This window comes from Dermacentor variabilis, chromosome 5 (genome assembly GCF_050947875.1).
Source record: "Dermacentor variabilis isolate Ectoservices chromosome 5, ASM5094787v1, whole genome shotgun sequence".
NCBI lineage: Eukaryota > Metazoa > Arthropoda > Arachnida > Ixodida > Ixodidae > Dermacentor > Dermacentor variabilis.
Window position 1 is genome coordinate 62690935 of NC_134572.1, and position 20445 is coordinate 62711379.

The 20445-nt window shown below is 46.9% G+C and overlaps 2 protein-coding genes across 2 annotated transcripts in view; both read right to left on the minus strand.

The window, feature by feature from the left end:
- Positions 1–13641, minus strand: part of LOC142583547 (transmembrane protease serine 9-like) — a 57256-nt gene extending 43615 nt beyond the window's left edge. The window contains exons 1-4 of the mRNA XM_075694034.1: positions 13288–13641; positions 5022–5137; positions 3570–3904; positions 2632–2830 (exon numbers count right to left, since the gene is read on the minus strand). Of these exons, the coding sequence (XP_075550149.1) occupies positions 2632–2830; positions 3570–3904; positions 5022–5118 (631 nt within the window). The 5' untranslated portion in view covers positions 5119–5137; positions 13288–13641. The remainder of the gene's footprint in view (positions 1–2631; positions 2831–3569; positions 3905–5021; positions 5138–13287) is intronic.
- A 238-nt stretch (positions 13642–13879) lies between these two features.
- On the minus strand, positions 13880–18237 carry LOC142582663 (receptor expression-enhancing protein 5-like). The gene is made up of 3 exons (XM_075692590.1): positions 17679–18237; positions 14097–14281; positions 13880–14017 (listed from the first exon to the last, which is right to left on the minus strand). The coding sequence occupies exons 1-3, from the start codon at positions 18030–18032 to the stop codon at positions 13981–13983; spliced, it is 576 nt and encodes a 191-aa protein (XP_075548705.1). The 5' UTR covers positions 18033–18237; the 3' UTR covers positions 13880–13980.
- Between the last annotated feature and the right edge of the window lie 2208 nt (positions 18238–20445).

A 20445-nucleotide genomic window follows, 5' to 3' on the forward strand; every position in this document is an offset into this window, starting at 1 on the left:
CTAATGCATCAGTGGTGTCCGTGCTCGTTTCGTATTAATTGCAACCGGAAGTTTGTCAAGTGGCGGAAGCAGCGCATGAAAACAAAGCACACTGTCCTGTTGAAGGCGAGACCTCTCGATCAAAAAGCTGCTGACTGTTTGGGCCAGCGCACAAACACACGGACCAAGAAAAGAGGACGACACTTCGTTGGACTCGCAACTAAGTTTAATTGAAAAAAAAAAGCAAAAAATATGTACATGCAAACTCCAGGGAAGTGTTGTCCGAGTTTCTTTTTTTTTGTTGGTGTGTTTGTGCGCAGGTTTTTTATGATGAGATAAAGCAATGCCTTGTTGAGTCCAGAATTACGATTTGAAAAATAGAGTAGCGTAGATATACTAGATGAACGCAACGTCGCAAGACGTCGCCACCATGCGCTGCTGTTCCTGCCTACACGCTCTGGCATTCCACTAAAAGCGCCTGCGCTTGTACGTACATCAGCACTATGTGCTAAAAACATTTACTAATAACTGTACGCTCGGGAATAACAGGAAGAGCTAACTTGTTCGTATAAGTACTGCAGTTTACGGAATACGGGTACGCCCGGTCTGTTCAAACATAAAGTGCGATAGGCCATTTTGTTTCATACTGTGGATTAATTGATTGATTGACTGATTGATTGATTGATTATAACGTCCCGAAGCAACACTGGGGATTATGAGGGACACCGTGCTGGAGGACTCGGGAGTAATTTTGACCACGTGAAGTTTTTTATCGTGCCCCCAATTATAAGCGCGCGTGTGTTTCTGCATTTCGCCTTCATCGGAAGGCGGTGGCCACGAACAAACGGGAATCGAATCCGCGACTTGGTGCTTTTTCATGTTTTTCTCGTCGAAAGTAAGCAGACGAGCCACTGCATCGCGTGTTGCATGTAACTTGAACCAGGCCTTAAAAAAATACCTGGTACATTTTAGGCGACTGTGACTAACCGCATATTGTTTGTTTTTTAGTTCGTTACTGAGCCTGAGTTTCTGAAGCTATCGTTTGAAGTGCAACTTCAATATTAGCTGATCGGAGGAGTTGTCAAGTTTGCTCAGAAGCGACCAATGAAGTTGTTTCCATGGGGTTTTTTTTTAAGTGTTCTTTCTTGGGGGGGGGGGGGGGGGAGGGGGGCTCCCAATAAAACTTGCCACATATGAAAAAAAAAAGAAAAAAAGAGGGGCGTCACTGAACGTTTACTGTCCGGCTAGGAGTGCATATATACAGGTGTCAGCTGTCACACACACACACACACACACACACACACACACACGCGCACACACACACACACACACACACACACACACACACACACACATATATATATATATATATATATATATATATATATATATATATATATATATATATATATATATATATATATATATATATATATAGCTGTCAGTCTCAATCGCATACTAAGTACAACCTTCTTTTACTCCACAAAGTCCATTTTATATAGGATGCGTTGTTTGAAATCTCAAAACGCTGATGTAAGGAACAAAAAAACCATACTAGTACTTTTGACATGCTGAAGCGAAGTTTCAGCAAATTACTAAATCGTTATATTTTGCTAATTTGTTTACCTCAAATAAAGTTTTTCCCCCACGAATGTACTTCTTATGGTCAGAAATAAAAGCGATGAAGCTTTTAAAATTTATCCTTGTTGTGGAATGGCGCGTTGCCTTTCTTGGTTCAAGTTACGTGAAACAGCCGATACAAGTACACTGATGATTATGTTAGCAGCACGTAGCCCGTAATCGGAATAAGAATTTTGTGCGCTCTGAATGTTCACCTGAAATATCACGTTCTCCACTTGGAAAACACGAAGTTTCCAAAGCAACCGGCTGCACCACCTAGACTCTTCTCTCTGCCTTCGCATTTCAGCTGAACTTTGCCGACGCGAAGCTACTCTGCTTTGTCGAATATGGCTAAGAGTAGCCTTCACGAAGTCATTTGCTTTCCGAATGGAATGGGCTGACGACGCCTCATGTGATGACTGTGGTAGCGAGGAGACTCTTCAACACCTTCTCTGTGACTGTCCTCGCTGCAATATATAGAGACAAACGTTCGCAATAGCAATAGTGCGCTTGGACCAAAGACCTTTAACACAGGAAACGGTTTTAGAATACCGACCTCCGTCGGCATTCAAGCCATCGCAGCGGAGGGTGACGAGGGCTCTGTTGCAGTTTTTAAAGACAACATACTTGGACAAGCGGCTGTAGCCTGAACTGATGTTCACAGTGCTACAAGTGCTACTGTGCTGTGCAATGACTGTATGCGGTGACAGTGATGACCGACTGTGCTAGCGTATCTGTGCTTCCTTTCTTTCTCTATATCTACTTTCCTGAACTTTACCTCCCATTCCCCTCTCTCCCCAGCGTGGGTAGCAAACCAGATCATCGCATATGGTTAATATCCCTGCCTTTCTTCCTTATTTTGCCTCTTTTTCTCTCTTTGTGCGCTCTCGTTGAGCTCAAAGTCGCAAGGTGACGCGACCAGCGCTGCCTCTCACGTCTACGTCACCGCGGTGTTCTTGTATTCCGTAAATGGCCGTACGTTATACGGACAAGCTAGAACTCAATACTAAAACGAGCGCACGGGATACGTACCTTCCGTGCCCCACAGCTTCTGCGGCCGCGGTCGCTCAGTGGGAGGCTTCCGTGGGCCGCCGAAATCTGGAGGAACTCCTGGTTGGACTCCTCCTCCTCCTCCTTCGCCAACACCTCCGCCACCAGGAAAGAAGGGTGGCCGACTTGGCTGTAATGGCCGACCCAGGACCGGGAAGGTATGCTGTGGTACATAAGGTATCTGCCAGCCGTACGCGTCGCACTCAGACGCAGGAGTATTTTTAAGGAAGGCCACAAAACACGGCACACAGGCAGCTTCTTAAACGCTGCCACTTCTTGGTGTGCCCTCTTTATCTGAAAATGCAGTGGAAGCAACTTACGCAGCTTAATTAGCTACACTTGCGATAGCGCAATAAGATGGGTTGCACTGGAGGATAAACAAACGTCATGTTTGGTTGCTGTCAGCAGCTTTAGTACTACTTGCTTTTGGTCCACGCCTAACATCAGATTACTTTTAGACAACAGAGACTGAATTAGCAAGAGCTTTTGCCTGTGTTTGTAATTGTTTATATTTGTGGTTGTAGTTGTTCATCTGGACACACGTGTGATGCTAGTACGCAGTCACGACCTACGACACTAACTGTAGAATTGGCGATGAGTGCTCAATATTCAGCTTTTTATTTCGTCCGCATTCGTATTAGTTTAATGTTGGAACTGCCCAGCATGCGAGTTATTGATTGATTGAATGAATGAATGAATGAATGAATGGACGTAAGCCTTAATCATGCGATACGAGTGCGCAATCCTGGCCATGGTGCAGGTTGGTGGAATGATAATTATAAGTTGCAGCATGTTTTTCGGGCACATTTTCATATCAGTGTCAGTGTGGAACGACGCAGTGCTCGAGTAAACGAATAATCGAATGAATGAACGAACGCCTCAGAAAGAATAAACCGCGTACGTTTCCTGCATAAGTATACCTGCAGAGGGAAGAAGTTGCCGAATCCGTTTCCTCCGAATCCGTTTCCTCCGAATCCGTTTCCTCCGAATCCGTTTCCGCCGAATCCGTTTCCGCCGAAGCCCCCACCGAAGCCTCCACCAAATCCTCCATCTCCTCCGCCACCGCCGCCACCACCATTCTGAGGGCAGCAAACCAGCGACTGACGCTGGGAGAAACCGCACAGCGATCGCCGTGCCAGGAACTCGTCGTCGAACAGGAAGCGGCACTCCTGGTAAGGCACGCAGCTGCCCGACACGCCCAGCGGTGACTGGCAATGTCCACCGGCAGATGGCAGCTGGTTAGGCGGGAGCACCACTACAAGATACGGCCACGCACATGTAAGGAACATTGCACAGTCCTGGACGAACAGCAACGTCGCATTAGAAGGGAGGACGGTAGAGACAATGCCCTGGTTGGTGTTGAGAATGAGTAGCGCCACCCTGACACATACGGGCAGCGTCTAAATTTCTGTGCAATTACGCTGGAAGTAAAAGTGCTTTCGCTTGAGGTCATTTCCAATTGGCTGACGCCATCTGTATCTTGCATAGAGCTTCCTACAAAAGGTACTAGTGGGTGCTCTGGGGCTGCGATACCTCAGATAACATGGGAGTGACGGTTAGTACATGAATTTGTCTCATGTTTGTACCTGGGGCTTCAGACGTTATTGAGGCGTTATTTATTATGTTTATGAGTTTTATACTTAAGCAATCTCTAACCTCGTGAAGGCAATACGTTTCTGTGCACATGCATACATATTGCGTATTATTTCATTCATAAGGCAGTATTTCGTTGAAGATGATCAGCTTTCAAGGCCACAAAGCGGTCTTAAGCCGAAAGGACGGAACTTAGGCTAATCCACGAGCTATCCATCATAGGCAGTTTATTTCCTTTCTCCACGATCGTTGACATTTTGGTCGAACGGCAATACATATAGATCCTGTTGAATATAGCATTAGAGTGCCCTCCAATAGTTGCCGCAGAAAGCTCTATGTTGCCCTCTGGTGTCTGGGCCCTGCATTGTGAAATTGAGCGTAGGGGAGCTTCTGGAGCACTAGGAATCCTACGAAAACTCAAACATATAATATAAAAGCAACTTTGTGGAGTTACCACCGCTTCACGGAGGAGAGGCGCAGCTACAAGCAAGCGTATTTGTAAGGGAGGAAGGGCGTTGACCCGAAGAAGAAGCGGATCCCGGCTGCTTTTGCTCTGTTGAAATCCATTCCCTTGTCTTCTTTTCTTTTAGTTGCCTGGATTCAATATAAGCCATCTTCTAGCGGAGTCATCCACTCTGTTTACGTAGGTCTCCGTCCCCCTAATAATCAGTAGTTGAAACTATCCAAGAGGAGCTCTTGCTTTGCATTGCTAGTGTTATGAAATGCACGTGTTTTGAGACTACGATACAGGAACCGCGCAAATATGCAAATATACGCACGTAAACGCTTCTCGGGGATCTCCTCCGTGGTCGCCTCGTCATTTTCGGCCAGCACGGTGGCCAGCAGGCCTATCGACAGGAGCACGCACAGTCGCATGATGCCGCTGCCGCCGCTGCTGCGAGAAAGGAAGAAACCGCCGCTGCGTCAGGTCCGTTTGCACGCGTGTGCGGCGAGATTTCCGCCGGAGGAACGGCTCGAGAAGGCGACGAGACTCCGCTACCAAGAATGACGACAGAGCGTCCACATACGTCAGGAACATTTGCATACTGGCCGTAACAAGATAAAACCAAACGAGGGAGTAGCTCACGTGTAGAGCACCTTAACCATGCCATCAGAATTACAGCGGTAGCATTAACGAATAGTCGTGTCTGCTATATACCTAAGAGATGGCTTGCGAGCGTTGAGCCATGGGGAAGGCATGGGGGAGGCAGAGAGTCTCTAAGCTTTGCGCGATGGACGTGAGCAACGCTTGGCACTATCATTTCTTTTGAAAAGCGCGGTTTTTAGTCTTTTTCGTTGGTTTCCCTCTAAGTATATTTACTTCTTTTGAAATATCTTGCTATTTCGTTGTGTGTGCAAGCTATAGAAACAAAGTAGACCGCCTTCTCGCCTCTGGACGTGGTGTTTAGCGGGCTGTGAGCGTTTTGGCGGGAATCATGAACCAACGCACGCAGACATTCTATACCGTTTAGCATAAGTTGAATACTTGGAAAATATACTGGTCAGAACCGAGTGTGGTACACCGACGTATGAACAGTTAGGGCTATTACACTAGGGTATGCGCTCGTCTAACGCTTTAATCATCAGAAGATTTTCAATGTACATGGAGTGCACCGGAAGCGTGCTGTAAACCTCTCTGCCACTGTCAGTGAAATATTGAATGAGTGTTATATGCAATATTTTCCTCATGCGTGAGAGCCAAAATCTCTTACATACATTTAATGAGAGAAGATTCCTATCTGAAACGATCGCACGCACTGAAGACTCTCTGACATAACATTTGCGTGAAATACGCGGTCAGATTAAATTATTGAATGCAACCACCGAGGCCAAGAATTGAGTTCCCAAACTGAGCTCATTGGGACGGTATTACGATCAAATTATTATTTGAAGATTATTGGTTCTGCAAAGACATTGTTACATTAAAGTAATAAAAGTTGGGCGAGTTTGTTACCATTGTTATGTTTGTTATTTGTCACCAGCGCTTGCTTTTTCCCTCGCTTTGTGCCTAGTTTGTTGTGAGCGCTGCAGCTTAATAATGATTATTGTTACGTTACCCACCTGATATTATACCAACTTTTTGACGCTGTCGCAATTCTGTTTTAAGAAGAAATGTTCTCTGTTGACGTTGCAGACTAACGCAACGGTCATATGGAGGACACATTTCAGATGTATTCCCCACGTCTGCGCGTCTATATTACGTCTTATCATAACCGGCGTGTCTTTACGGTCGGAGCGCTTACCACTGTCGCCGGAAACTAGGTGGATTTTGTTCTGACCGTAGTTATACTGTCAATAAAAAATGAACGAGAATGCGCAAACTGTGGTTTCTGAATGCCAGTGACTCAAATCCGAGAGGTTGAGTCGAATACGGGCTGTGTAAATTTCGAACATTTATTGAAATGTTTTTAACCTAGCAGCTCATTTGCGGTGTCATTTCAATTAGAACAGAGAAGATTTTCAAAATGTAATACCACGAAGTGACGATGTGGCTACATTTGCCCCGTCATCGACTGCCGCTCAGATAAGGCACATCTAATACTTATTTGGCTCGTGCATGGAAACATTATTGCAGCAATACACAACTTACGTTGTTACGGCCAGCCTGCAGTATGTGAAACCGCTGCGCCTGCGCATGTGGCATTGCGCATTGAGCATGTAGCGTAGCATAGCGCATGTAGCTGGGCGCATGTAGCTCAGCGAATAGAAGCTGTTATGCTGAACTGTGAACACGGGACCATTGTTTTAGCAGCTTTAAACTCCATCTCAAAGAAACAGGAATGTTTCTTCCTTCACCGAGCAAAACTGTGTAGCTCATGAGGTGAAGCTTCCTTTTTAAGTATTTGGCATATTCGAATCCGCTATGCAAAAAAAAAGAAGAAAAAAAAAGAGGTGAGGCTTGCAGACAGGACACAAGAGTAAAAAGTGGACAACACTTCTCTACTCTTGTGTCCTGTCTGCACGCCTCACCTATTTTTTGCATAATGAATCCTTACCAACTAGCTCAGCTTTCTGTCGTTCTAAAGTTCGAATCCGCAATGCCCACAGAACCTAACTTTTTCTATATATATTAGACTTGGAACAGCGTAACATAAGCCGCAATCACGCTTGATGTCTTACAAGGCTTCCCGGTTTTGCGGTTTCTGCTAATTTTGCCGTTGCTACTCTCGCTCTTTTGAAGCATTCAGCACAGAACGAGTTATCCATGGTAGGAACGCAATAGGGAGCGGGGCCGTGCCTTGATCTGGACCTGAACGTCATCGCGCCTTCTGAAAGTGCACTCGCTGAAAATACTCTGCAGCGGCAGCGCCGTGACAGAAACAAGGCCGTGATTGAGCCTAACGCAACACCGGCTCCACACGAGAGAGGCAAGTGCACGCACGACACGAGCTAGGCAGGAGTATGTGTAATCAGTCCTTAGCTAAATTGTGACCTTTCAAGTCGCTTCTTTCGTTGAGCGTAGCGCTAAATGTGTTCCTGAGAATAATTTATAGCGTTGAAGAGGTCGCTAACAGGAAAAAAAAAAGAACCGTTGAAAGGGCTTTCCGAAGGCAAACATTTCACCACCTGCAGAGAATGATCGAAATGTGTCTTTCGGGACAGCGAACCCAGGAAAGATTCCCCGACAAACTCGGCATGACAGATGTTTGTTTCCACAGTCGTCCAAGTGTATGGTCCGTTCTTGTTTTTTCCCCGCTCCTCTACAACATAACTTTGGCTGGGTGGTCGACAATTTTACGGAAGGTATAATTATGATTAGAGTTTCCATGTATGTGGATGACATATGCTTTCTACTGTTTCTTATTTAACATAGAAAATCGGAAATTGGTAATGAATAGAAGACACTTGCTCTTCGAGCCTACCAGTGCGGAATTCGTCTAGAGTTGTCGGCGGAGGTAACATCTTTTTCCTTCTTCATCGGTGAAGGTCGACGTCCAACTCGCCAAAAATTAAATTCTGGGGCTGCAAAATCCAAGACCTTATTACGAGGCACGCCGTATAATTTTGACTACTGGCCTTCTTTAACGCGCGCATGTGCACAGTTTACGGGCGTTTCTTTTTTATTCCGTCCCCATTGCAATCAGGCCGCTGCGGCCAAGATCGAACCCGCCTCGAGCTAAGAAGCGCAACTCCATCGCCACTGGGCTACCGCGACAGATGCGCCACTCGCCCGAAGTTATTGCTCAGCTTTAACTATATTGGTTTGTAAGGCAAAAAAAAATGAAAGATTCTGACTACCACTGTGGATGTGACGTTGACAGGAAATATCGCCGTTGACACTGTTGTTTCATACACGGTCCCAATGCTGAATAGTCCCATGGGCGCATACTGAGGCAGGTATATTCTTTTTACGCTGAAGCTGCAGCATGCGGCGGGCTGCAGCAGGGCATTTTACCTGTTGCCATTCACATCTACGCCAGACATCTGATGTGAGCGCATTCTTTGCTGATGACAGGCCAGCCTTGGGAATCTCTCAAAACGTTTTTCATTGTCCATCATACTTGTTAGAACCTCGGAGTGTTATTTTTGCCCTTACAAGCGTCTCGGGGTCTTTTTATGCAGCATTTCCTCCTCGGAGGACTTCAAAGGCTCAACCCACCAAGCCTTGCTTCAATGTTCGCAGTCTCGTCGTTTGTCGCACTTCAGTATCGCGACGATCTCGAATGTTTCAGGCACTGGATGAAAAACTGTCAGGACCCGCAACGGTAGATCGAGATACCGCACTGACACGCAACCAGGTACAGTGGCTCGACGCAGAATGATGGGCACTAGTGTTTCATGAACGATCGCTCGAGGTGGATGCATTGAGTAACATGTGTGTCATGCAGCTACGCGTGTGCACAGATATCAGTGAACGCGAAAATAATCGCTTTTGCAGCTGCTTTGGTCATTGCTCAACTCAAGGTCTCATGAGCTAGCCGTGTCAACGGAACGGTAACTTACATTTCAGCTGAGCGCGCAGACGCCGCAGCAGCACCGGAAACCAAATTTCGCAAAACGCGAGTAGTTCAAAGAATCACTGAAGTCTTGAAAATAGTTGCTGGGCTATTTAAAGCATCACTAAGAAGCAGGATTCAATTTGGAGTGTTAAAGAATTTTCGAAGCATAACTTGCGACACAACTTCGAAGGTAATGAAACTACATACAACTCAGCATGGGCGGCATGGATGAAACGCCCTGTTTCTCCACGCACCAAAACTTCAGAAGGACCAGCAGTATGCTAAAGCGATGAACTAGCAACAGCTCTTACTGGTGTGTCTTTCTTCAAGTTAATGCTGCATTTCCAGAATGTTTATTTGTTTACTGGTTCCCCTTACTAGCGGACAGTGTCCCACTACATCCAAAGAAGCCTATTATTGTTCTATTTGCAGAATGAAAGTAGGGAAATGGAGAAGGTAGGTGGAATAAACTAAAAGGGGCTCTACGATTAAAGCGTTTTCGGCAGTGACGCAAGTTCCAAGAGGTTCATGTTCTACCACGCGAGCGTACTATAATGTAAGCTCTCTAACAAACGTAAGTTTGATGTCCTAAACGGAGACCAAGCTTCGTGCTGGATTCGATAAAACGAAGGCGAAGAGAAAGAAGGGAAAGAAAACGAGGAGGTGGATGATTTGCAATAAGTTAATGGTTTGCAAACTTGGATTCCGTGTTTTTACCGGTATTTGCTTTTGTTCTTTTTTGTTTCTCCTCTTAGAATGAGAATTTCTCTTAAGGTGCGTCCTGCCGCACGATGCTCAACCTTATCCCCTAAAATGCATATATACCCGCCATAAATGAGGCTCATCATCTCTAACATCGTAATCATTATCATCTACATTATGTTTCCTTGCAGTGTGGCCTCTAAAAAACATTATGTGCGCAAACATTCGTCGTTGACTCAACTTGGTGCTCGCGGTGACGCGTAGGCACCATTAATAATCGTAGACATCGGCGTGGCTGCTGACGCATTTGACCAAGTCGTGTTTCGAAGGTGTCTAGGATGGCATGCGGTGTTAGTTGTTATCTTGCATATGTCAGCGATATCTTGCATATATCTTGTATTGCAGCGATTCACCGCACCTTAGCACCTTTGTCGCAAATCCTAGACATGTCTTTTGTCTGCGTACACACCAGTTGGAAGTCTATACGATTCACCCTCCTTTTGTAGTTGTCCTTGCTAGTCCCCGCTTGGTTTGTGTCCGTTTCGCCGCAACTTTCAAGAACAATGCCAAGGTGCATTTCTCCTTAACGTAAGCTTCTTTTTTTCATTCCTATTCTTTAGTTTTCACCGCTTTGAATATGTCATGAGCTCGGGCTTGCTGCGCCCAGTATGGCTTCTGCAGAGTGGTCTCACGTCCTTGACTCCAGTTGTCCAGTGGGGGAAGGGGGGGGGGGGGGGGGTCAAAACATCGCCTTTCGCAAGTCCGCGCATCTAGTCTGCTGGCGCATTTAGCCTTCTCGCTGGGAACCGCCATGGACGCCGCGATGTAGCCGGCAACAGTTTATCACCGCTTCCTGGAAGGCGCGCAATCGTTCCAGTTCGCCGGAGGCTTGGTAACGATCTGTGGTATTACTTTACCGAACGGCAAGGGTAGCTTGTTAGCACACAGAGGAGGTCCTGACTGGCCTCCTTTATGAATGCTTGTCTGTTTCTAAGTATCTCCGTCATCCACGATCGTAATAGAACCTTAGTTCCTACGCAAAAAGCACGAATTCGTGTTGGATGTTCTGCAATGTATATAACACGAGTGATATTGGTGTGGCTAAAGAGATGAAAGTGAAAATTGCTACCTGTCTGAATGATTAAGTAAGTACTTTCGAAAGACGGTGTAGTATTTCGCCCCCGCACGTATTGCGGCCTGGTGAATCGAGAGATTGAGCCATTCCCACTTCGAACGCTGTGTGTTTGTCGATATCGATGATGAGACCGGAGGCTATCATGAATCTGTCTACGCCAAGGCCACTGTGACAGCTCTCAGTCGGTGAAGAAAACAATTTATCGCATCCGTGATACCTTTTCACATCTTGGTATACAATTAACTTCCATTCAGGTAGAAAGTTTCCGTGATAGATCCAAATAATTCAACCAAGTTTTGAACTACTCGAAAGCCAAATTTCGTAATTCCTATACGAACGAGGTGGAAATAAAGCTGTAGTATTTAACGACATGTCTTGCTCGTAAAAAGGCGAAGTATAGAAAAAGAACTAAAGCGTCAGTACGCGCCCATTTTAATCCACATGTCTTACTCGTAAAAAGGCCAAGTATAGAAAAAGAATTAAAGCGTCAGTACGCGCCCGTTTTAATCCACATTCTCTGGCAAGCTCGCTTCTCACTACCTCGAACTTCATGCTTCGTTTTTAAAGGAACACTAAAGTGAAAGATGATTTCTTCTGCATCAGTAAATTACCGTTCTACAACACCAAGAACACCACTCTTACAACGATAAGACGTTTGGTAAGCCAGAAAAAGGGCAATAACAAAATGCCGGTGGCGACGCCTACTTAAGTTCCCGCACCTGGGGGCTGTGACGTCCTGGATTTTGATGGCAGCTTCTAGGGCCTACTAATTATATATAGCGGTACAGATTGACTACATTGTGTTCTAAAGGAACCATATATTAAACCTGGCAAGTTTAGGGAACCTTTATTCAGCCAACGCGGCCCAAATGTGAAAACATACTTTGGAATCCCTGACGTCACGCGGACGTACCGGCGCTGGGGTTTCGGCGCGAAATTCAAATACTGATACTTGGACCTTCATTTTCTCATCTAATAATCAAATTGTTTTTTTGAAATGACTGCCTGCAGGGTTCTCAAGCAATGCTTGATTAGTCTAAACTGATTCATTGTTTCGCTTTAGTGTCCCTTTAAGTATGATATGCTTTTGGCTCCCGTTGTCGATGACCTTCAAGTGACCTTGAGCCACAAGCCAGAGCCACTATCCGGGCACTCAGACGAGAACATCCGGACAGGATGTGAGAACAACACAAGAACATCCTGGCGACAAGACAAGACCACATTACATACGCTAGTTCTTTCCCAAACAAGTTACTAGAAATATTGCTTCCGAGTTCTTCGTAAAGTTTCTTCGCAATATCACTCAAGCTGCAACTTCTAGTACGCTGAAGTTTTATTTGTCATTTCATATAGCGGACGTTCAAATACAGGGCACTATGCACTTGATTGTCATCTTCTGGCGCTGAGGGCTCTTTTAAACGCCAGCCGTCCGTGAGTACCGCGGCGCGTCCGGCAGCGTTCTTCACGCCGCGAACAGCTGTTTGACCAAGACGAGACTTACAATGAGCTTCTGTATGTGACAGGAAAAAATGCCGCACATATGGACCAGTGTACAGTGTGGCGTGATGCGGTGTGGTGTGGTTTGCCGTGGAGAACATGCCCTACACCTATTTTAGTATTTTGGCTAGTATCATCTCCATCCATTCTGCTTTGTCGGTAGCCATTTCATGCTTGTCTACTCTCGATTACGGGAGAGCCAGGATTTTTTTTTCGGATGCACCGACAATAACACGATATAACCGAAACTAGTGAATGCAAACCAATATTAATCAGGATTTTAGTGCGAACGACGGGGTAGTTATTCGTCGCTGGTAAAATGAAAACCAAGACTATCTGGGGCTAGTCACAATAAAGCAGGTATGCGTGGCCCGCTACATTAATTATAGCTTGCCGAAGGGCTACGCCATGCAGCAACCCCGCACTGCTGGTTGTATCGGAGATATGTCCTCGATTAGCCACCAGCAGTGCGTGAATATCGAGCGTTAAACTAATTTCGCAGATAACTGTGCATCGAAGACGAAAGAGGTTTCTCTGAAAAAGAAAAAAAGAAAACACGCCTTCAACCGAGTACTAATCCCGCCTGAAGTCACTGACCGCGGATTCCAACTGGTACGCGAGGCAGGCAAATAACAGGACACCGCTGGATGGAGGCCTCGTCCTGTGCAAGCGTCTTGGACCGAAACAAACGCGTCGGCCTCGGGCGCGGAGCTAGCCGCCGCCGATTTGAGTCTTGCGGTTTCTTGTGCTAGTGCCAAAAGATTTATTTACCTTTGAAGTGTCCAAGCCGGATCAACCACCTTTTCACACACGAGGGCTTCCGGCGCCCAAAACCAATCGGCCGCTCCAGGAAGGCGCAAACCGAACTCGTTTTGACCGCAGTAAGCGAGCTCCCCCGGTTCTTGTAGGTGCACTCCGCGAGTGCCGCCCCAACTGCTCCAGTGGTGCGCACCACGTGAGCTTCACGCAGTGCTTTCCTCACGCACCGAGAAAACCAAGCGCAGGAGCTCACGGGTTCACAATCCGCAGGAGTTGTGACCGGCGCTTTTGCGTCCTACGCAGGTGAGGGAGGGTCACCCAGGTAGTAAGGGAGAGGGTATGGGAGGAGGGGTGGTACAGGTCAAAGAGTGCTCATGGCCGCACCTGACCGCTACTGAACGAGCGAGCGGGCGAGGGGTCGAGCCAAGAACGCACCGAGTCCACTCACCCGTTGGGGCTGGTCGCAGCGGAATGGCGACCCATCGGGGAAATCAGCCTCCGGTCTGCGGATCGCGAGAGCGCGCGCGGTGGCGCTGCGCTCAAGGCTAACCGCCTTCGCTGCCGCCGCCGTATGCGCGAGTCAACCAGCCACTGTACCACTCCGTCACTGCGGGGGGTTTCCCCCAAAAAGAATTTTTTATTGCCAGATCGGGGCGACACACACACGCCGGTCACCATCGACAGACCTCCGAGAAATGGGCATCTTCAAGCGACGACACCCGACCGGCGCTCAGGGGAGCCACTGAGAGGAAGAACAAAACAGTGCTCGTCGCACACACATACGCACACTTGAAGACAGCCCGTTCATCGCGTTATTTTACCTCGCGCGCACTTTGTCGCGTCGCTCGTCTCCCGACGGCGGCTGGAGCGGCGGCGACGCGGCCTTCTTGGCCATCGACGTCCCGGCGCCCTGCGACCGGAACAGCCGGTGCGCCAGCAGCTTGTTGTAGAGGTAGTCCGACCCGTTGCTCTCGGTGGGCATCGCGCACCAGGCGAGTAGCAGGAACTGCGCAGGCGCGTCAGGCACAAAGAGCGGTGAGCGCAACCTTAACATACCACGGGAGAGCAACAAACGAGGCTTTTTTTTATGTTGCAATTAAGAATTGCATAAAGTTTCGGTGCTGCGCCCGTACTACATCCCGCGCGTATCCGCTTACTTCCTGTGAAAACTGACAGCTTGCAGCTCGCAAAAGTTTCCACGGTTGTACAACCAAAACCAAACGCGCCAAAACCCGAGGCACGCCGATTAAAGATGGGAAATGTTATAGAAATAACCGGTGAACTGGCTAAAATGCGATGTTTTGTGAAAATTGCTAACACTGCCTTCGAAGAAGTTCCAGTCAAGTCCATTCCTATCTATCTGCGTGCGCCTACCATCGCATTGCTTTCCCAATAAATGTGTTCCTGGAACGACCCTCCTGCTTATGGAAGTCAACTTCCATGGGATCATGCGAAAGAAATCTCTGGCGTTCCACCAACAAATTAGTCGATTTCATTCGAGTTTGTCGACAGTGAAATGACTTAATTCCTTGACGGGCTCTAACGACAAGTATAGAATTAAGCGTCTCAAACAAGGATACACTAGTCCATACCTGAACTTTGCAATTATAGAAGCACAGTCCATTTAGGCTTGGTGTTGCGGCCGAAGGAATCAAGGGTAAATGAGGAAAGAAGGAGGTACTATTGCAATGAGTGCTTTGATTTAAATATTTTAATATGGCATTGACAATAAGTTAGCCGCCGTGATGGGGTAGTGGCTTTGGCGTTGCCCTGCTAAGCCCGAGCGCACCGCGGCTCGAATTCCGGTCGCATTTCAAGCGGCAGCAAAATACAAAAACGCCCGTGTACCGTGCATTGTGTAAACGTTCAGGTACATCAGGGGGTCGAAAATAATTCAAGTACCCCACTACGGCGTGCTTCATAATCAGTTCGCGGTTGTGGCACGTAAAGCTCCAGAATTCAATTGTTTTTATAGATTAAATTCGCAATACAGCAATTTTTGTACACCACCCGTGTCAGCCAAATTCCAACCTCCGTTCGGTCTGCAGTTCCGTACCCTCGGTTCCTTTCTATCTATCATCTTATCGAAAACTAAATATCAGTGTGGCACTTCTATCTACAATACAGTCTATACCTTCGGTGACTGATTTCTTTTGCATTAGCTATCTTGAAGAAGCCCTTATCGCTCCCGATTCTTCTCGAGAAACAGTGGCGCTAGGCGGACACAATATGAGTAACCAGAAACACCACTAGGCTGGAAAATGCGACAAGATATAACGGCCCAACTTTGGTGCAGTGTAAAGAGAACTTTCACGGGACGATAACATAAAAAAGAAGGGGAGAAAAACAACAAAGGCGCATGCGATCGTAACAGCTTCATGATGGAGTGCCTGTTGCAAAGCTCGACCTTAGGAACAGTTCCAATGCGAGCACGACATTTGGTGACGAAGGAAGATAACCCCACCCGAACCTTCAAAATTCGTTTGCAGAGCTCATTGATGCCCATCATCGGTCACTGCTGTCTTGAAAACGGAGTACGATGTTTCGACATCAGCGTCGCCGTAACGCTTGGTGATTGCATTAGACCAGACCCGCCTCAATTACAGGCTGGATAAAATCAGCTTAAATCGCGTTGAAAGGCTAGCAAGACGGCACGAAGTGCTGCCGACAACAGTTCAGTGCAAGCGGGTGTTTGCGCTTGACATAACGAGCCAACTACGCCAAAATGAATTCACTAGCAACTTCGCTGTTTAAAGTTCAACACGAACTTGAAAGTCGGACACAGACTTGGACACAAAACTATACTAGAAACTATAGACTAGATTTTGTAGCATCCCTGCTCGTTTGTAACTGTCAGCATTGCAGTTGCCAGAGAAATAAGGCGCCTAGTGGGCCTTTCCCCAGTGACAATTTCAGGATTTGACGATATTCTATCAATTTGCCGGAAGGTTTCAGCTCTTGTCAGTGCAAAGCGCCGCGTCATGACAGCCCAGAAATCTCCTGCAGCGAACTCTCTCTCGATGCCATCCGGGACAGCGTTAACGGGCTCGTGGCAAAGTCTAAAAGAGTCAACGCGCCTCTCTAGCCGCTCGCTGGGACTGCATTATCAGCCGACACTTTATTTTAGGTTGCATGTTTTTTTACTTGGGGGGGGGGGGCATGAAAAATCGATGCGCTGACTCATCCTCTAAACAGAAGGGAAATAGCTGCTGTCGTGATGCAGGTTGCCTTCCAAACATCCACTGTTTTGCGTAATGGTTCTGAATTCAGTGACTTATTCCTGTCGGAACAATGGTTTGTTTCGTATTCGCAGCTGGTGATATTGAAAGCCCGACCTCTTAACAAGCGTGGGTATGCGTACTAAAAAAAGCACTGAGCTATGATCAGCGGGGCACTAAAAACTCGGGGCTAAAAACAAAGAAAATGAATTGCGTGTTCAACACTACAACCGAAAGTGAAGATGAACTTACTGAAGTGTGACAAGCTCCAAAATTACGTTCTAAACGGAGATCTTGCAATAAGATATTCTCGGCAGCAACTTCTGATGATGCCTAATCTTAATTAAACAAAAAATCTAGGAACCAGGGCCCGTATATACAAGCATGTGCAACACCACAAACGAAAGTGAGGACGAACTTCCTAAACCGTGACAAACTCCAAAATTACGTCCTAAACGGCAATAAGATATTGTCGGTGGCAATTTCTGCTGCTACCTCACTTAAATGAAAAAAATGTTCTAAGAAACAGTGCCCCAACTTACAAGGTGCTCTTACGCTAAAGCAGCTGAACTGCCCTGCAGCCAATCGCAATGTTGAACATATTACTTAAGCTGCCAGCCAATGGCAAAGAGCACTCCCGAAAGAAAGCTTTTCTTGAATTCGGCCCCAGATATATAAAAATCTGACTTAAGTAGCGCCCTATTTCAAAATACTGCCTGTTTGACCACAACGATGCACATACATTACGCATACAACTTTCGCCAAGTGAGTCGCGACTAAGTTGGCAAATTAGTTGCCATGGGGCGCCTATGAATTATTTAAATAAAAGGCACACGGGGCACGCGCTAAATGCACCAGTGTCAAAGTTTTCTTAATCTGCTAAAGGCTAAGTTGACAGCCGCCTTCTTGAACTGCTGTGGGCAGACGGAATTTAGTGCTACAATTCAAGATGGTGGCCCTCGGAGAACCCTATAGGGCAAGTTGTCGGCGCACGCGCTTTTTGAACCTAGTAGAAGAAAAAGCGTACACTCGCCAAAGCAAAACAAACACCCTGATGCTTTGCGGCCAGTAATGGTCGCCGAAGCGTTGATGTTTGTCTCGTTTTGCTTGAATGTACGTTCTCTTCAAAATCGGCTCTGCCCTCGCGAGGCGATTTTCCCCCCTCAGATTCTTCGACTACAGTACCTTGAACATGTGGATTTTGATGAAGTAGCGGCCGATGAAGCGCACGAGCCAGCCAAAGTAGACGTTGAGGAAGATGTATATGAGCCAGTAGGAGGTCCACTTCTGCAGGGCCACGGGGTCCTGTCTCTCGAGGGCCCGCAGGGAGCCCAGCACGCCGACCAGGGCGCTTATCGTCTGGCAGAGGAAGGCGCCCATCATGTCCATGGCGAACATGATCGCCACGACGCCCATCGCGCCGTAGGCCAGGTACTCGCGGCGAACCCTCGTCTGGCGTTCGAATTTCTCCAGCGCGGTGTCGATGGGTCCCCGCTCCCGCAGCAGGCGTCCCAGCTCGTCGCCCAGCTCCTGCGCCATGGTGCTCGCAGCCTTCCGGTCGCCGTCGGCGGAACGCTGGGCTCGGGGCAGGCTACGCTTTCGGGGAGCGGGAGGAGAATTTTTCGCCGCTACGCCAGCCGCTGCCCGCTGCCACCGTCGCCCCGATCCGTTGAACGCCGCGAGCTCCGCGCGAGCACCCCTGGAACGCCGCGAGCTCGTTTCGAGCTTCTTCCTCCTCCGCTGGCCTGCAGAAAAAAAAAAGGGTCAACTACATGCCGACGCTAAAGAAGGCGAAGTCGACGTACATATTTGTTCGAATAATTCGATGAATAAATGTTAATTACACTTCTCTATTCTGACCCTTTCCGTCTATTTTTTCATGTTCAGTATTCATTTATTTCGTATCTTATTTGTGTCGTATTCCACGCGCAATTACGTCGACCTTGTCTTCTTTGGTGCAGACACTTGGTTGACGCTTTCTTTTTTATTGACCAAGAGGCCAGGTTGGCCGATTTCGGAGATAGTGCAGTCTGTGGTGCAACGTGGTTAATCCTTGACTATGTTGAGGTTATTTACGCCGGTACCGTTAATTTTACCTAAGTTGCGACTAAATGTAACATCTTGTCTCGTTGAGAACTTCATTTCGATACATTTTGCGACTCGCTACGATGCTTTGGAGGTGAGATAGGGCCCCTTTTTTGTGGAAGTGATTACAAAATACCCAGATCTCAGGTTCGCCATAGCCGTGTAATGTCAGCAAAGAAGACCCTGTCCTAAAAAAAAAAAGAGAACTTCGGTGATGACGATAATCACCTTAGAAACTGTGGCACTTATCTCACCGCTCGTGAATCGCCCAAGAATTACGAGGCGTGATTAAGAGAACTTGCGGGGTATTGAGTATTTGGGGTCGTTCTATTGGATCCTTGACGTCACTAGAAATCTAGTTTCCAGATGATCAAGGGCTTAATTCACTGTTTGCGAAGAGCTGCTGGTTATTAGGCTGGAAAGAGGTTCTAATCTGTGAACGCACAAAGGAAACATAAGGGTCGTGTATATCCTGTGCTAAAAGAGCCAGAAGTCTAGTTTGTAGGATGTTAGTAGCGGATGTCGCGGCACTTATCCAGTACGGCAAAGCGGTATGTCGTATGACGCAATCACATATCCTAGTTTCTCGCAGATGTAGGTGTAGGTGCTCGGAGCTACTGGCACATTGTTGTAGCTTCTGGCTCTTTTAGCACAAGGTGTTTCCTCTGTGCGTTTACAGATTAGAACCTCTTTTCAACACAGTGACCAACAGTTTTTCCAATGGTGTGCGCAGTGACCAACTATGTACGCGTGCCTGCTTTTCTACTAGTGGTACTACGTGATTTAATCAGTACTACAAGCTTTAATGTAATTTTGGAGCTATTTTTCCAATCTTCTACCCTCGCTTTACGGTCTCGTTCTACGCAGTAGTCGCGTGTTGTGTTGGAGGAGCAGCAACAACAGAAGTTTAATATGTTCATAAATGGTGTATATAGCAACTGTTGCTGTTCTATATGTCAAGGTGAAAGAGAACATGAAGAAATGAAAGCTAACTCAATGTCATTAAGAGTGACAAACCATACAAGGATCACCTGGAAACCAAGAAGTTAAGAAAGAAGCGGATTAAAACAAAAAGAGAAACAAGGCCTTTCACGAACAGTTTATCTACTCATCGGCGTAACGATGTTAATAACACTCACTTATGATCTTGTTGAAAGATATTTACAGTTCTTTTCTCTTTTTTGCTGTAATTTTGAGCTTACCCTGAACTACTCGCTCCTTGCAATCGTCAAACTTCTCAAAAATCAACGATTGTTCACATTTCGTGCTTTCATGTGTGCGTTCATGGTTTCTAACAAATTCAGTTTCACCTTTAACAAGAGCTGCATTGGTTGAAAAGTTGCTTTCAAACGTATTTCTTTAATTGGCATAACTGGCGGGGTAGGTCGTTCTTCCCGCAGATAATCATTTTCCACAAATTTCATTTCTTTCCCTTCCTACTCGTATCACAGCCCCTACGCTATATAAAAAAAAGTATATAAGCGTAAAAAAATACATTTACAGCCTAATGTAAGTATGAGACATGGCTGTTATCGAGACATGAAAAAGACTACGAAGAAGCTTGCCACAACACAAAATGCACACGATACACACACTAGGCCGCTGTCCAAGTATGCGATTAGCATGCTTTGAGAGGTGGTTATATTTGGGGCACTATATTGCACTATGTGTTATGGGGGGCGCTCCTCCTGCCACCGTGCCTTACCCGTACGAGAGAGCCAACCACTGCATCAAGCGCCAATTCCTCAAGGACCAGTTCGGAACCACGCGGAGCGTCTGCGACCAGGCGCGCAGCGTCTCAACGACAGTGTCTCAAAACGCCATGTGTAACGAGGGAACAGTGACAGAACGGTCCCTTTACCACGCT

What these genes read in the sequence shown, in the direction of transcription:
- LOC142582663 (XM_075692590.1), bottom strand. Translation starts at nt 18,032, where the DNA reads ATGGCGCAGGAGCTGGGCGACGAGCTGGGACGCCTGCTGCGGGAGCGG. An exon ending in TCAAAATCCACATGTTCAAG is followed by an intron (nt 14,282 to 17,678) that starts GTACTGTAGTCG and finishes GCGCCTGCGCAG; the next exon opens with TTCCTGCTACTCGCCTGGTG. An exon ending in CGCGACAAAGTGCGCGCGAG is followed by an intron (nt 14,018 to 14,096) that starts GTAAAATAACGC and finishes TCTTCCTCTCAG; the next exon opens with TGGCTCCCCTGAGCGCCGGT.